This window comes from Plecotus auritus (assembly GCF_963455305.1).
Source record: "Plecotus auritus genome assembly, chromosome: 3".
Classification (NCBI taxonomy): Eukaryota; Metazoa; Chordata; class Mammalia; order Chiroptera; family Vespertilionidae; genus Plecotus; species Plecotus auritus.
The window spans coordinates 42,392,834-42,408,604 of record NC_137772.1 but is presented as its reverse complement, the minus strand read 5'-3'; the positions used below and the strand labels follow the sequence as shown (position 1 = coordinate 42,408,604).

Below are 15,771 nucleotides of genomic sequence, written 5' to 3'. Positions count from 1 at the left end.
ATATAATATGTCTATTTCTGCTTAATTTAAGGTTGATACCTGTTTCTCTAATCCTTTAGTTGTTTTTAAATCTCCACCCTTTAAAAAGAAACCTGTAAGGTTTATATAATGTTAAAAATATTAAATAATTGCATAAATATTGCTGTACTTACAGAAATGGCAATGCCTCCAGAGCAAAACTCTTGGCTGATAGGTGGCAGCAGTGGGCCACATTTGGAACATTCATTTGTCAGCAGATGTACAGAAACTGGTTTAAGCATTATAATAAATGATGTACAAAAGAATGGAATACTTAGAAGTGAAACATATGCAGGTGTTTTTGAAGTTCAAATTTATTAAAAGGTACATAATTAGGGGCTGTATATATCTAATTTAGTAAATTACAGCCTTTAGGATACCAGGAAGGATATTTTTTAAATTAAGACATAAACGGGTCTTGATAAAATAAACGTACATTATATAATGTGTTGTGAATGTCATTATTTTTACACACATGAAATAAATTCTAGACTCCCAAATTGGAGGAATCTTTGGTTTTTAAACTTTGGTTTAAAAAATTACCGATTTTTTCAACCTTAGTATTTGTTTCAGTTTTATTATTAAATAAGATCCTGAAAGTTGATAATTTCAAATGTGAGTAAAAAAATCATGTTTACTCTGATTTTATTAGTAGACATCCAAATGTAACTTTAACATCACAGTCCATGTTATTCACTGCTGAATCTCCATTACCTAGCTATAAGGGGGGTAACAAACATCCACCAAAATGAATATAGGGACATAAACACTTGTCTGCTTATTACTAGAAAGCCTTCAAATCCATAATTTCCAAAACATTGTCAGGAGACATTACTCTGGAGAGACTGATGTTCATTTTCTTCTACATGTAGGGTTATTTTGTTTGTTTGTTTTTTGCCTTCTAGGACTTGTTTATATTTAGAAGGTGGATTGATTAAAGTGATCAAAAATAAAAATAAAAACTGTTACTTATCAAAATAAAAATACATTTTTATTTTTTCTAATTTTTAAAAATATTTTTATTGATTTTTTAGAGAGGGAAAGAGATGGGTAGAGAGAGAGAAACATCAGTGATGAGAGAATCATTGATTGGTTGCCTCCTGCACATCCCACACTAGGGATCGAGCCTGCAAGTAGGCATGGGAATCAAACCATGACCTTCTGGTTCATAGGTCGACACTCAACCATTGAGCCACGTTGGCTGGGCTTATTTTTTCTAATTTTTAAAAAATTTTAATTGAATTTATTGGAGTGAAATTGGTTAGATAAGTTTTGGAAAAACAGTAAGAGTGACTTTAAATCTGATTGAGCTATGACAAATTTTAAAATGTTTGTTATCAATATATTAATGCACTTAATTAATGAGACCAGTACTTTATGATATAAATGTGAAGGATCTGGATATTTTTACTTAATTTTATTTCCATTTTATTTTAATACAGTTTACATTTAATAAGAAGGAGACCTGTAAGCTTGTTTGTACAAAAACATACCATACAGAGAAAGCTGAAGACAAACAAAAGTTAGAATTCTTGAAAAAAAGCATGCTACTGAATTATCAACATCACTGGTAAGACATGGAGATTTTGAACTTTTAACTTTTTCCTTTTCAAGATGAAACTTGTTTTACTGAATGTATAAATTACTTTATTGACTCTATAAAATAAAGCAAATTAATTGATTTCCTTTTTTTTAAATTAGTATTAACATGAAGTAGTGACTTTTTCTTGCAAGAGGATTGCTGAGGTTGACAGCTTAATGTATTACCTTTTGTGCTTAGATCACTTTTATATCTAGTACTTGTTTTGGTACATAGAGCATTTCTTTTATTCATATACCGATGCACAAAATTCACGGAAGAGTAGGCCTTCCTTCGCCCGGCTGCTGGCACCGGCTTCCCTCTGGCACCTGGGATCCGGGCTTCCCTCACAGCCCTGCTTCATCTGGAAGGTCATCCAGAAGGACATCCGGTCTAATTAGCATATTAACGCTTTTATTATTATAGATTATTATAGATTAGAGGCCCAGTGTGCGAAATTCATACCCGGGGGCGGTGGGGGTCCCTCAGCCCGGCCTGCATCCTCTCGCAATCCAGGACCCCTCAGGGGATGTCCGACTGTAGGTTTAGGCCCGATCCTGCATCAGGCCTAAACTGGCAGTCAGACATCCCTCTCACAATCCAGGACCGCTGGACTCTCCTGCCTGCCTGATTGCCCCTAACCACTCTCCTGCCTGCCTGATCGCCCCTAACCACTCACCTGCTTGCCTGATCATCCCTAACTGCTTGCCTGCCTGCCTGATCACCCCTAACCACTCTGCCTGCCTGCCTAATTGCCCCTAATCACTCTGCCTGCCTGCCTAATTGCCCCTAATCACTCTGCCTGCCTGCCTGATCACCCCCAACTGCTTGCCTGCCTGCCTTATTGCCCCTAGCCACCTTTGCCTTGGCCCCTGCTGCCATGGCTTCATCCGGAAGGACATCTGGAATGACCTCCAGAAGATCGTTCAGTTGTTCGGTCTATTAGCATATTATGCTTTTATTATTATAGATAGTTAATAGGAACATATTTATGCTTTGGGGAAAGTACCCGGGTCAGTCTTCTAGAAAAATACTGTTATTTTATGCTTGTACAGCATGAAAAAGACCATTGAAAAACAAAATTTAACTTTTGTTTGATGTTTGATAAATAACATCTACTTCAAATAAAATACTTCTATTTTATGTAACCTATTTTTTATTTTATAAACATGATGTAACATTAACAAGGTTTTTACCAGTTTGTGTTGTAATAAAAAAGCATTTAAAAAACTTTTCTGCTTCTAAAGTAGTATTTACTTATCAAACTATCGAAATCCAATTTTAAGTGTAACTATTGTTATTCTTCTAGATCAGGGTTGGGGAACCTCTTTTCTGCCAAGGGCCATTTGAATATTTATAACATCATTCTCGGCCCATACAAAATTATCAACTTAAAAATTAGCCTGCTTATATTTGGTCGAACATTTAATTAATTCACCCCTAATGCCTTGGCAGGGCCAGACCAAATGATTTCGCAGGCCTTATATGGCCAGAGAGTCTGACATTCCCCAGCCCTGTTCTAGTTTGCCAACAGATGTCTATGTTATTATATGTGCATTCATGGTTTATATGTTTTGCCTCTTCTAATAAGGATAGCCCAGCCAGTGTGGCTCAGTGATTGAGCGTCAACCTATGAACCAGTAGGTTGCAGTTCGATTCCCAGTCAGGGCACATGCCTATGTTGTGGGCTCAATCCCCAGTGTGGGGCCTGCTGGAGGCAGCTGATCACTGATTCTCTCTCATCACTGATGTTTCTATCTCTCGCTCGCTCTCTGAAATCAATAAAAACATATTTTTTAAAAAGTATAATGTGCTGGAGGTGGTGAACACAATGACTATCTTCATGCACTTCCTCTTGAATGTTTGTCCTATTGGTATCTCAGGTTGACCCATTTGTCTACCCCTAGGGAGGTTAGGAACCATTGACCTCAGTTTGGACATGACCAGATCCTGTGGCTCAAATAATATCATTGGAGCCACTCATTCCCTCTTGCCCTCTCAGTTCTTTTCCATCTTTCTTTCCATATACATAGAACAAAAGGTCATAGAGAGGGGCAATCTTGGGTCACATGTCTATTCATGTACTAGTCTGTGATTAGGGGGATTCCTTCTGTTAGAAGGAAGGAAATTTGCACATTGTACTTGTGTCAGATTCATTCTCATCTGAACCTTAGTCTAAACAGGAACTGGAAAGTCTCCTCTGTCTCCTCATTTCTTTGGTCTCTGGTAAGCCAAGAGCTTTTTCCCTCTAAGCTAAGGTGATACTATTACTTAATTGCTGAATTGATGCAACTTGGAGTACATTTGTTTATTCGTTCATAAGTAATTGAAATTTCCCTTAGTGTTTCTCTGCTTCAAATTGTTCTTTACAACATTCAAAATCCTATTTAAGGCTCAGTTCTTAACGTTTATGTGTTAGCCCCATTCACCTCTATTTTCTCCAAAGCTGCTCATTTCTTGATCAAATGAAAGAATGACTCTTAAGGTGCTTTTTAGCTATCTCTTCTATCCTCTGTCTTAGAATACTATCTAGATCAGCCGTGGGCAAACTACAGCCCACAGGCCGGATCTGGCCCATTCGGCTGTTCTATCCGGCCCGTGGAGCCGAAAGAGCGGAGGGTTCTCTTGCTCTCCCCTCCGCTCCTTTACTTTGAATTTATATTAGTTCACACAAACACTCTATCCATGCTTTTGTTCCGGCCCTCTGGTCCAGTTTAAGAACCCCTTGTGGCCCTCGAGTCAAAAAGTTTGCCCACCCCTGAAGAGTCTTGCTCCTAAAGGTAATAGAAGCAGCTCTTCAGTAACTTCCTTAGTAATGTACTTAGAAATATTTTTAACTAGTTTATGATGCAGTTAACATAGGTACTATTTTGATGCCAGGATGCTTAATAACAAGAATAAATAACTTAAAATAGTTTACAAAGTTAGAAAACATTTGTTAGTACAGTTTATTAAACAATTTGTGATAGGTGTATCAGTTGCAAACTTAAACTATTCTGCCTTAAAAAACAACAACTGGAAAAGTGCTGATGAATAATGATTTTGTAGCTGTATCTGAAAAGTTAATGATTTCAAGTCTGAATCCATTAACAAAAAAATCTAATCCATATCACAATATACAGTCTGATAATTTAGGCAGTGGGCTTTAATCCTTAAATCAGTTCATTACATACTTGGAAAATGTTAATTCACTTTGATGAATTTATTTGAAGTATAGGTTGAGTATATCTGTCCTTGACTTCAGAAAGTTTGTACTATGTAATTTGATTTTGAGTATAGATTACAGAATTGAAAGAGATAAAGCATGAGCCTTTAAAAATCTGAAAGACTTAAAAAAGTATAGTGTTCTATTATGGAATTTTATTGTGAATGCAGCGCTTCTTGTTAACCTTTGCACTGAGACATTATGGGAAGAGCATAATCATTTTCTAAATTACAAAGCAATAAATATATGTCTGTGAAAAAAACATAAACAGTACAGAAAAATCCTATACAATAAAAGGCTAATATGCAAATCTACCGAACGGTGGAACGACTAGTCGCTATGACGTACACTGACCATCAGGGGACAGATACTCAACGCAGGAGCTGCCCCCTGGTGGTCAGTGTGCTCCTACAGGGAAAGTGCCACTCAGCCAGAAACCGGGCTCACGGCTGGCGAACGCAGCGGCAGTGGTGGGAAGCTCTCCTCTGTGGCAGCGCTAAGGACCCCTCGGGGTTCCAGATTGCAAGAGGTTGCAGGCTGGGCTGAGGAACGCCCCCTCCCCAGTACATGAATGTTGTGCACCAGGCCTCTAGTCCTAGCTAATAAAAGAGTAATATGCAAATTGACCATCACTCCAACACACAAGATGGCTGCCCCCATGTGAGCACAATGGCTGCCACAAGATGGCCAGCAGGGGAGGGCAGTTGGGAGAAACCAGGCCTGCAAGGGAGGGCAGTTGTGGGTGATCAGGCCAGCAGGGGAGGGCAGTTGGGAGGGACCAGGCGTGCAAGAAAAGGCAGTTGGGGGCAATCAAGCCTGCAGGTAAGGGCAGTTGGGGGGGACCCAGGCCTGCAGGGGAGGGCAATTGGGAGGGGGGACCAGGCCTGTAGGACAGGGCAGTTAGGGGTGACCAGGCCTGTAGGGGAGGGCAGTTGGGGGTGACCAGGCCGGTAGGGGAGGGCAGTTAAGGGCAATCGGGCTGGCAGGGGAGTAGTTAGGGGGTGATCAGGCTGGCAGGCAGAAGCAGTTAGGGGCAATCAGAAAGGCAGGCAGGCGAGCAAATGGGAGCCAGCAGTCCTGGATTGTGAGAGGGATGTCCGACGGCCCGTTTAGGCCCGATCCTACTGGGATCGGGCCTAAACGGGCCGTCGGACATCCCTCGAGGGGTCCCAGATTAGAGAGGGTGCAGGCTGGGCTGAGGGACACCCCCCCCCCCCCGTGAACGAATTTCGTGCACCGGGCCTCTAGTATTAAATAAAAAGTAAAGAGTCTTCTATCACCCTCAGCTTCTTTAATTATGTTCTCCAGAGGTAGCACTATTTTTTTTTTAAATATATTTTTTTTATTGATTTTTTACAGAGAGGAAGGGAGAGGGATAGAGAGTCAGAAACATTGATAAGAGAGAAACATCGATCAGCTGCCTCCTGCACACTCCCCACTGGGGATGTGCCCGCAACCAAGGTACATGCCCTTGACCAGAATCGAACCTGGGACCCTTCAGTCCACAGGCCGACGCTCTATCCACTGAGCTAAACCGGCTAGGGCCAGAGGTAGCACTATTATTTCTTATGTATGCTTCCAGGTTTTCTATACATATGCAGGTATATGAAAGGGTGTGTACATTTTTAAAATAACACAACCAAAACATTATACACATTATTTTGCAACTTGCTCATTTCATTTAAGAAAATTGGGCATTTTTCCATGTAAAACACATCTATGGATCTGTATCATTCTTGTCATAGTTGTATAGCATTCCATGACATGAATGAACCATTCTTTTCCCCCATAATATTTTAACCATATTGTCTTGTTTGTTTGTTTGTTTGTTTTTGTTAATCCTCACCCGAGGATATTTTTTCCATTGATTTTGAGTGGAAGGGAGGGGGAGAGATAGTGTTTTGATACACAAGACACTTGAACTCCTTTCAGCTATATTCTACTTGGTTTGTAATTATACTTCTTGCCTAAGTTTCCAAAACTTTGTGACACTTATTTATAAAAGTATAATTCTTTAGCTATCAGAGTACTTAAGTTTTCTCAGTATCATAGAACCACTGGACTATAGCTTCTTTGACAGAAAAGAGTCTTTGAAGATTTTTAGTCTAGTGAATTTTAATCCTGAAACCCACCAAGCTAGCAAAGGAGAATGATGTGCTATTTTTACAATTTAAAAACCTAGTGAGTAATGTAAATTTACTCAGGTTAGAATCACATAGAATAAATTAGATGCCAACTTTCTTTGCTTTTGGTTGCAATTTTCTGAATATATTTTAGCAACATAGGTTATTCCATTCTCGGAAATTCTGGGAATTTATTTAGAAAAATGAGTTATTGATAAATGAAGTTTGATTGATAGAAATATTTCAAATGGAATCCTTGGAGGATAGAGGGAAATAATGAAAAGGAGTCCTTAATGGTAAAATAATTGGACCAGTTATTCAACCTTTATCCTTTGAGTCCTCTCCTTATTCTCTTTTTCATTATGAGATTGAAAATATGGTTTAATATTTTTTTTGTTTTATAAATTCAAATAACTACTACTCCCTAACTTAGCAAGCAAGGCAGTAATTGAAAATGATACTCTTTTAATTTTTTGACATTTATTTCCAAGAGTTAGTTGTATTTTGTTTGTTTTTAATGCTTGCTATTACCAGGGAAAGGTTTATTGTGTCAGGTCATTAGATAAATAATTAATATCGGATGTTTGCTTTTTTAAAAACCTAAAATGCCACTTAATTTCCTTTTATGTAACTAGCACTATAATTTTTATGTGGTACTTTCTCTGATATGATAGCTTAAAGGTATTATATCCTAATATATATAAAGAGCTAGGTGGCGTCACGACCCAACAGGCGACCGGTCACCATGAAGTGCATGGAGCACCTCTCGGTCCCCCCTCTCCCCCAGCCCCCGAGCCACTCACCATGATGGGGGGCTGGCGGCGGGGCGGGACTTGGGACTGTTGAGCGGTGGTGGTGGGCTGCTTCATGGGGTGGCCGTGAGCTTAGCGGAGCAGTCACCCAGGCAGCAGCGAGTTTCGCGAAGCAGTCGCAGGGCAGGGAAGTTTCACAGAGCGTCCAGCGGCGAGCTTCGCGGGGGCAGCGGCGAGCTTCGCGGAGCAGTAGGGTGGGGGGACCATCGCAGAGCAGTCGAGGGGCCACGAGCATCCGGAGCGTCCCGGGACGGGGAGCTTCATGTAACATTGCAGGGCGGTGGAGGCCAGGCTAAGCCTAGGGACCCTAATCACGCACGATTTTGTGTGCACTGGGCCTCTAGTCTATAATAATAAAAGCGTGATATGCTAATTAGGCCAGACAGCCAAATGACCTTCCGGACATCCTTCTGGATGACCTTCTGCATGAAGCCACGGCAGCGTGGGCCAAGGCAGAGGTGGTTAGGGGCAATCAGGCAGGCAGGCAGAGTGGTTAGGGGCGATCAGGAAGTTAGGGGCGATCAGGCAAGCAGGCAAGGGATTAGGGCTATCAGGCAGGCAGACAAAGTAGTTAGGGGTGATCAGGCAGGCAGGCAGGCAGGCGAGTGGTTAGGAGCCAGCGGTCCCAGATTGTGAGAGGGATGTCTGCCGGTTTAGGCCCTATTCTGCAGGGATCGGGCCTAAAACGGCAGTCGGATATCCCCTGAGGAGTCCTGGATTGTGAGAGGGTGTAGGCTGGCTGAGGGACGAACCCCCCTCCCATGCATGAATTTCGTGCACTGGGTCTCTAGTATATATATAAAAGTCTAAGCAACCGAACAACTGCTCAACCGGTCGCTATGACGTGCACTTAACACAGGAGCTGCCCCCTGGTGGTCATTGTGCTCCCGCAGCCAACCTCCCATGGCCTCTCTAGCTGGTTAACTACCCTCGGCCCCTCCTCGTGGCCAGCCAACCTCCCGTGGCCCCTATCCCCCCGGCTGGCCAGCCCCAATGGCCCGGATTGGAACTTCCCATGGCCCCTCCCCCCAGCTGGCCAACCTCCCGTGGCCCCTCCCCCTGGCCAACCTTCTGCCACCCTGATTGGCTCCAATCACCGGCCAGGCTGAGGGACCCCACCCGTGCACAAATTCGTGCACCGGGCCTCTAGTATTTAATATGTTGGTAGTATATGTTTGTTGATTGAACTTCATCCTCTAAAAAATTAAGGCAATTAACTGATTATTTAGGCCTTCAGAAAAATCTGAATTATAAGCATTGCTTTCATGCTTCTAATATTTTATAGTGTGTTGTTTTTTTTTTGTTTGTTTGTTTGTTTTTTGTTTTGTTTGTTTTTTCATGGAAACCACTAGCCTGCTGGTTATAATAATAAGCAACTTAATAGTATAGGTGATTCTAAAACTTGGTACATTGGGTACTATTAAATAGCATTTAAATGTGACCAGACATGTTTTATTAGATCATTAATGTTCACCTTGGGGGAAATATAAAATCATAATTTTATTTCCTAAGGCATACATTAATTAACAAATAAAACATGCCCTGGAGTGTTGTCTTATGACTGTAATACAGCTAGTATATTTTCAGTAATTTTTTTTATTTGTATCCTGCAGTGTGCTCTGGGCATAGGGGACCGCATGCTCGGACTTTAATGTAGTTAGTTACACAATGCTATAGAACTTTATTCTTTATTTTTATCCTTTTTTCTTTAAAAAGTTCTTTTTCACTATAGAACTTGAAAGATCTGTTTCTGTAGCTTTATTGCAGCATTTCTTTTAGACATAAGTTGGATTTACGCAGTTTTAGAAATACTATATTTTTCACTTTTCCACCTGGCCCTTAAGTTAAATATTTTCCCATATCTTGCAATTATATTCTTTTCCTTTTTATTGAATTGCCTGAGTAATAAAAGACATTTGCTTCTATTCTGTTCCATAAATTTTTCCTGAGGAACTAGATATATTGCTTTGCATCTATTTAGTAACACTTGTAAGTGTTCTGCTAAAAGACCATTATACTTAGGTGTCTAAATAAGGGTATTGTTAAATTAGCAATTGCAATAAATCAATTAATTAAACTTCCTTTCCTACGTACATTTATAGTTTCAACTATAAAGTTTTTTTTCTTCACTACAGTATATCAAATATTGGCATAATGCTATTGCTTATGAAATCTCACAATTCATTAACTTTTATGAAGTGATGACATACTTGGGCAGTAATTCTTAGTTATTTTTAGTTATTACTAACTTGATTTTTATTTCTGTGTGTAGGATTGTGGATAATATGCCTGTAACATGGTGTTATGATGTCGAAGATGGTCAGAAGTACTGTAATCCTGGATTTCCTATTGGCTGTTACATTACAGATAAAGGCCGTGCTAAAGATGCCTGTGTTATTAATGTAAGTTTGTGATAAACGCTATGCTTCTATTAAAATATGTTTTTGTTGATTTCAGAGAGAAGGGAGACACCACACACACACACCAGTGAGAGAGAAACATTGATGCACTGACTCCTGCACACCCCTTATTGGGGATCGAGCCCAAAACCCAGGCATGTGCCCTGACCACAAATCGAACCAGCGACCTCCTGGTGCATGGAACAAAGCTCAACCAGCTGAGCCACATCACCTAGGCTCTATGCTTCTTTTTAAAATATGGTTTTTGGTAGAAAGATTCTTTCTTTACCCAGACATAATTGTTATACTCATCAAATGAGTGCTGTTCAGATGTTCTGAATTACAGCCACTTAGATCTTAAACCGAAGTCAGATTAACAGTGTACAAATTTAACTCTGGAACAAAAATAATTCAGATTTAGTTCAACATTTACTTAGTGTGTGCTACGTGCAAAGGGCTAGGACTTTATCCGTTCTGATTCTGTTAAAAGTTAGATTCATAAATATTATGTATAAAAATGTATAGATAATGTAGTGCCAAAAAGATCTCAGTATAAATCCATGAAATTTGTATTGCAAATTTAAGTCCCTGTGTTGCAAAAGTTTGGTTTTACACCTTTTTTAAAAGGTATCTGTTTTTGAGATCATAATAAAGTGAAGACATTAATATAGAAAGTAATTAAAATTATTGGGGATGTATATTAAATTTTGTGTAATCAGGTCACCCTGATTTAATCTCTTAATGAATATGACTTGTTAGAAGTTAGCATGAGCTTGATCATGAAACTGGTTATATCAGTGAACACTTTAGTGAGAGTTGACCAGAGACACTGGAATAATTTAGGTTATTAGTTTAGACTGAAGTTATAAACTTCCATGGAGGAAAAGTGTTAAAATGTTTAAGTTTTAGCACACTTAAAATGTAGTATTTTAAAATTTATTTTGTAAGTTATATTGTGAAAACATAGACAATATTAGATGTATTCTTTATAACAAGCACTTATTAAGTTTTATGTAAGAATTAAAACATTAAAGAAATGTAATTTGTACCTTTGCCAATTAGTTTGGCTTATATTTAAGCTTAAAACTGAAATATTTTTATGGGGAAGGATTAATATCCTGCCTAAGCTTAAATGTTCCTAGTTGTTGTGACTAATTTTTATGTTTTAATCTTATATAGCCAGTTTCTACTTTTAACTTTAAATTCTGTTCCACAGTCAGATTTCCATGAAAGAGATACATTTTACATCTTCAACCACGTTGACATAAAAATACACTACCACGTTGTTGAAACTGGGTCCATGGGAGCAAGATTAGTGGCTGCTAAACTTGAACCAAAAAGGTAACTATACAAACATAAAAAGTAATTAAATATATGTGAAATTTAGACTCAAAGAGTAAGTATTTCAGGCCTTATTAACTTTTTCCTTAATCAGTATTCTAGCATATAATCTGGCATTTCAGGATTGATTTTACTAAAACTCCCTTTGGCATGATTTGTTACTGAGTTCTGGGTTTTTTTTGTCAGTGGTCAAGTGGTCAAGCCAAAGTGCCTTTTTGTTTTGTTTTTCAGTCAGGAAGTTTTGACTTTTCCATGTCAGGTTAGAATGGAAAATGTGAGGTGTTTGGAACAGAGTTCCCTTTACAATGGAAAAGCATTGCTTCAGATATTTGCAGCTTGACCTCTCATCAGAGGCCTAGATGAGCTGATTAGTGCTGTCATTTTGAAAGTCTCCATGCAGTGTTAGATGCCAGTATATGACAAGTCATTAAAGGGGCATCTCTTTAGCTTGTCAATTTTTTAGTGTTAAAGTACCTATTAGTTATTTGTGAGGTCTTTTTGATTGAATATTCCATTTTTTCCAGGGACATCCCCACCACCACCAATTGAATTAGCCATTTTCACTGGTGGTAAAGAAATGCACCCCATAATAAGATGGTAGTTAATTTAAACTCCCTCAGTGTTGTTTGTTTGTTTAAGATTATTTAATGCTCTTCAAGTATAGTGTTTTCAAAAGTTAGTTTCTAATTTTGAGTAATAATTTGTATCCATTCTTATAACTAAGCCCATTATCTGAGTGAAATAAATGTTTTATACTATTAAATGTGACATGAATAATTTCATGTTTGATTTTCAGCATTGTGAAATATTTACAAAATCTCTAACCTTTACCCCATTTTTTGAAACTGTACTTTATCAGCATCTTTCCAAAATGTTTCTTCCCACAGTTTCAAACATACCAATATAGATAAACCAGACTGCTCTAGAACCCCCATGGATATAAGTAACAAGGCCTCTGGGGAGATCAAAATTGCCTATACTTACTCTGTTAGCTTCAAGGTGAGTTTGTTTTTATTTTTAATGTAACTCAGAAATTGATTTTAAATTCATACTACTTAAACTAATTAAAATATTAATGATTAAGCTTGTCAAAAATATAAGCTTTTAATGAGCTAATTTTTGCAATAGTTTATCAGTGCACCAGGCAATATAATCACACTCAAAACTAAGTCTTCATTTAAATGAGAAGCATAGCAACTTGGAGAATTGAGTCCGATTAATTAAGCCATAAGAGATACATATAAGGCAAAAGGTAGAAAATAGGCTTAGAAGTTGGTGTGAAATTGTCAAAGATATATGCTACAAGCATTTGGGAAAAACACCATTTTTAAATCTGGGTGTGAGTATCTATATAAAAGGCTAATATGCAAAAAGTGTCCCCTTGGGAGTTTGACTGGAAGACTGGGAGTTCAATCGCTCGCTATGATGTGTGCTGACCACCAGGGGGTGGCGCAGAACGAAGGAAGGCCCCAGCCGGCAGCTGGCAGCCAGTGAAGAGAGGCCCTGGCCGGCAGCCGGAGGCCCTGATTGTCCCTGATCACAGGCCAGGCCTAGGGACCCTACCCATGCATGTATTTCGTGCACCAGGCCTCTGGTAAACTTAAATTAAAAATTTCCTGATGGTAGATGATCTATATAGGTTCTTAGCGAATTCAAGGGGGAGTGTTTTAATTAATGGAGAAGTTTGAAGTTTTTTTAGGAGGAAAGTAAAAGTTTATTTCATGAGGATCTTAGGCAATATTCCACCTCTATTTTTAATGAACTATTTTGGCAATCCAGTTTAGTTGTGACATTTACTATCCCCATATAGTGTGTAATTTTGTAAGCCTAGTACAGTGGTCGGCAAACCGCAGCGGCTCGCAAGCCGCGGTTTACCGCGCTGTTGACTAATGAGTTTGCCGACCACTGTCATATACTACCCTTTACCTCTTTGCACACAATATGCCACAATTGCCTAATCCTCACAGGTTCCAACTACACGGTAACATTTAGTTTAGTCCAGTGGTTGGCAAACTCATTAGTCAACAGAGCGGCAAACGGCGGCTCGCGAGCCGAGCCGCATGTGGCTCGCGAGCCACGGTTTGCTGACCACTGGCCTAGTACAATAAACAGTATATATTTCTTTCTAGGTATTAAGAGCTCTGTGTGGGTGACACCTGCCAGATGTTCAGTGTGCCTAGGTTATAATTTTGGTCTACTTAAGCGTCTTATAGGTGTAGACAGATGACATCAAAACAAATAAGTTATTCCACTCAATTTTCTTAAAAAAATTAAATATAGCCCTAAATTTTAACATGTAAAATACACCCTTACTATTTAAAATTTAAAGCAAGATTTTGAAAAAGTACAAGTAAGTAGGTACCTGTAGGAACTCCTATTATTTTTTATTTACTATTTAATCTCATCCTGATTTTCCTGAGACTTGAGTAAATTAAGACTCCCTTAAACTCATGACTAACCCAAATTATGATAACAAGAAATTGCATTTGTTGATTGAATGGAAGGTCAAGCTGAGAATGGAAATTTGGGGATTCTTAATAGATTTTGTCAGCAAGTGCTTATTTAAAGAGTTTTGTTTTGTTTTGAATCCCTGTAGGAAGATAAAGAGATCAGGTGGGCATCTAGATGGGACTATATTCTGGAATCTATGCCTCATACCCACATTCAGTGGTTTAGGTAAGACTATAATTAATCTGCTTTCTGCTCTATACTTATTCTACTCTTTGTCCCTTTAAACATCTGATTCACTCTAATTCTCCTCAGTTATTCAAAAGTCTGACCTTTTAAATCAGAGGTGGGTTCAATCCTGGATTTAAGTTACTGGTTATGAGTCAGACCAGGTCACGCCATTTTTTAGAGTCCATTTCTTTATCTAGAAATAGCCGCCTCATGGGACTGTTCTAAGGATTAAAGGAAATAATGAAACAGAGCATTTGAGCACCTTACTTGGAAAGGAAGAGTGCTCAATAAACAAGCTACTGCTATTTTTATGACTATTCTCTCTTAAAAGAGTGACTCAAAACTTTTATCTAGAAAACTGTTCATGGTGCTATTACTCTCCTTTTCGTACTTTGCCAACTATCCTTTGACATTCATTAATTTACTGAGTAAATTTGTTCTTCGCTAAATTTCTTGAGGAACAGATCAGTCCTTTGTTGATTCTTACAGCTTGTGTTGCACTGATTTGGGCACCGTAGTTATTTAATAACTAGTAGCCCTGCACACAAATCCGTGTGCCAGCAGGTCTCTGCTGCCCTCCGGTAGCTCTCTGCCCGCTGCCCCACCCTCCTGTAGCTCCCAATGCCCCCCCAATAGCTTGCTGCCCTGCTCCCTTCTGTAGCTCTCTGCCTCCCACTTGCTTGCTGCCCTGCCCCCTCCTGTAGCTCTCCGCCACCGCTTGTAGTTCACTGCCCCACTCTCCTGCAGATCCGTGATCCGGTCATTAACGCGGTCGGTTGTTACGCCTCACGACATAACGGATAATTAGCATATTCCTCTCATTATATAGGATGCTGACCATGGGGAAAAAAATCCTAGTTCTCAGCAGACCACAAAACTATGTTATAAGTGTACAAAGTTATGTATACACTGGAAGGACACATAGCAGAATACAGTTGATTAAATTTGTTGAATTTTAGGTAAAATATTCATTTTGAAAAATACTGTATTAATGTTATTTAGTAAACAACTTAAAAAGGAGTTTCACTGTTGCAAAGATTAAGATACAGATTAATCCTGATGTGTATTTCTACAGCATTATGAATTCCCTGGTCATTGTCCTCTTCTTGTCTGGAATGGTTGCTATGATTATGCTACGGACACTGCATAAAGATATTGCCAGATATAATCAGATGGATTCTACGGTGAGTGAAACATTTGAACTGTTCTTCTGTTCCAAGAAATGTCTTTATATTTTCTTTGGAAAGGTTTGATTTTTTTAATTTTTCAATTACAGTTTATATTCGGTGTTATTTTGTATTAATTTCAGGTGATCAGAATAGTGGCTCAACAATTATGTATTTTGCAAAATGGTTCCCCCAGTATGGAAAGGTTTTAAATAATAACTTTAGGTAGAATGTGCTTTTAAAACACTAGAAGCCCAGTGTGCGAAAGCGCGGCCCTGCCCATCTGTGCGCACTTCACCCACCCGCCCGCTGCCCAGTGCCCAGCCTTGACACCCTAACCTCTCCACCCAGAGCTCCAGTGCACCTGGCCCCGCCCCTGACCCCTCCAGCCTTCTCAGGCCGCTTCAAGCCCCACCCTCGGTCCCGCAAGTTGCCTCAGGCTGGTCCCG

At 39.3% G+C, this 15,771-nt stretch overlaps 1 protein-coding gene across 1 annotated transcript in view; it reads left to right on the top strand.

Annotated features, from left to right (window-relative positions):
* Positions 1 to 15,771, top strand: part of TM9SF2 (transmembrane 9 superfamily member 2) — a 67,677-nt gene that overhangs the window by 18,490 nt on the left and 33,416 nt on the right. The window contains exons 4-9 of the mRNA XM_080662459.1: positions 1,461 to 1,588; positions 10,010 to 10,139; positions 11,353 to 11,477; positions 12,365 to 12,476; positions 14,074 to 14,153; positions 15,232 to 15,340. Coding sequence (XP_080518585.1) covers positions 1,461 to 1,588; positions 10,010 to 10,139; positions 11,353 to 11,477; positions 12,365 to 12,476; positions 14,074 to 14,153; positions 15,232 to 15,340 — 684 coding nt within the window. The remainder of the gene's footprint in view (positions 1 to 1,460; positions 1,589 to 10,009; positions 10,140 to 11,352; positions 11,478 to 12,364; positions 12,477 to 14,073; positions 14,154 to 15,231; positions 15,341 to 15,771) is intronic.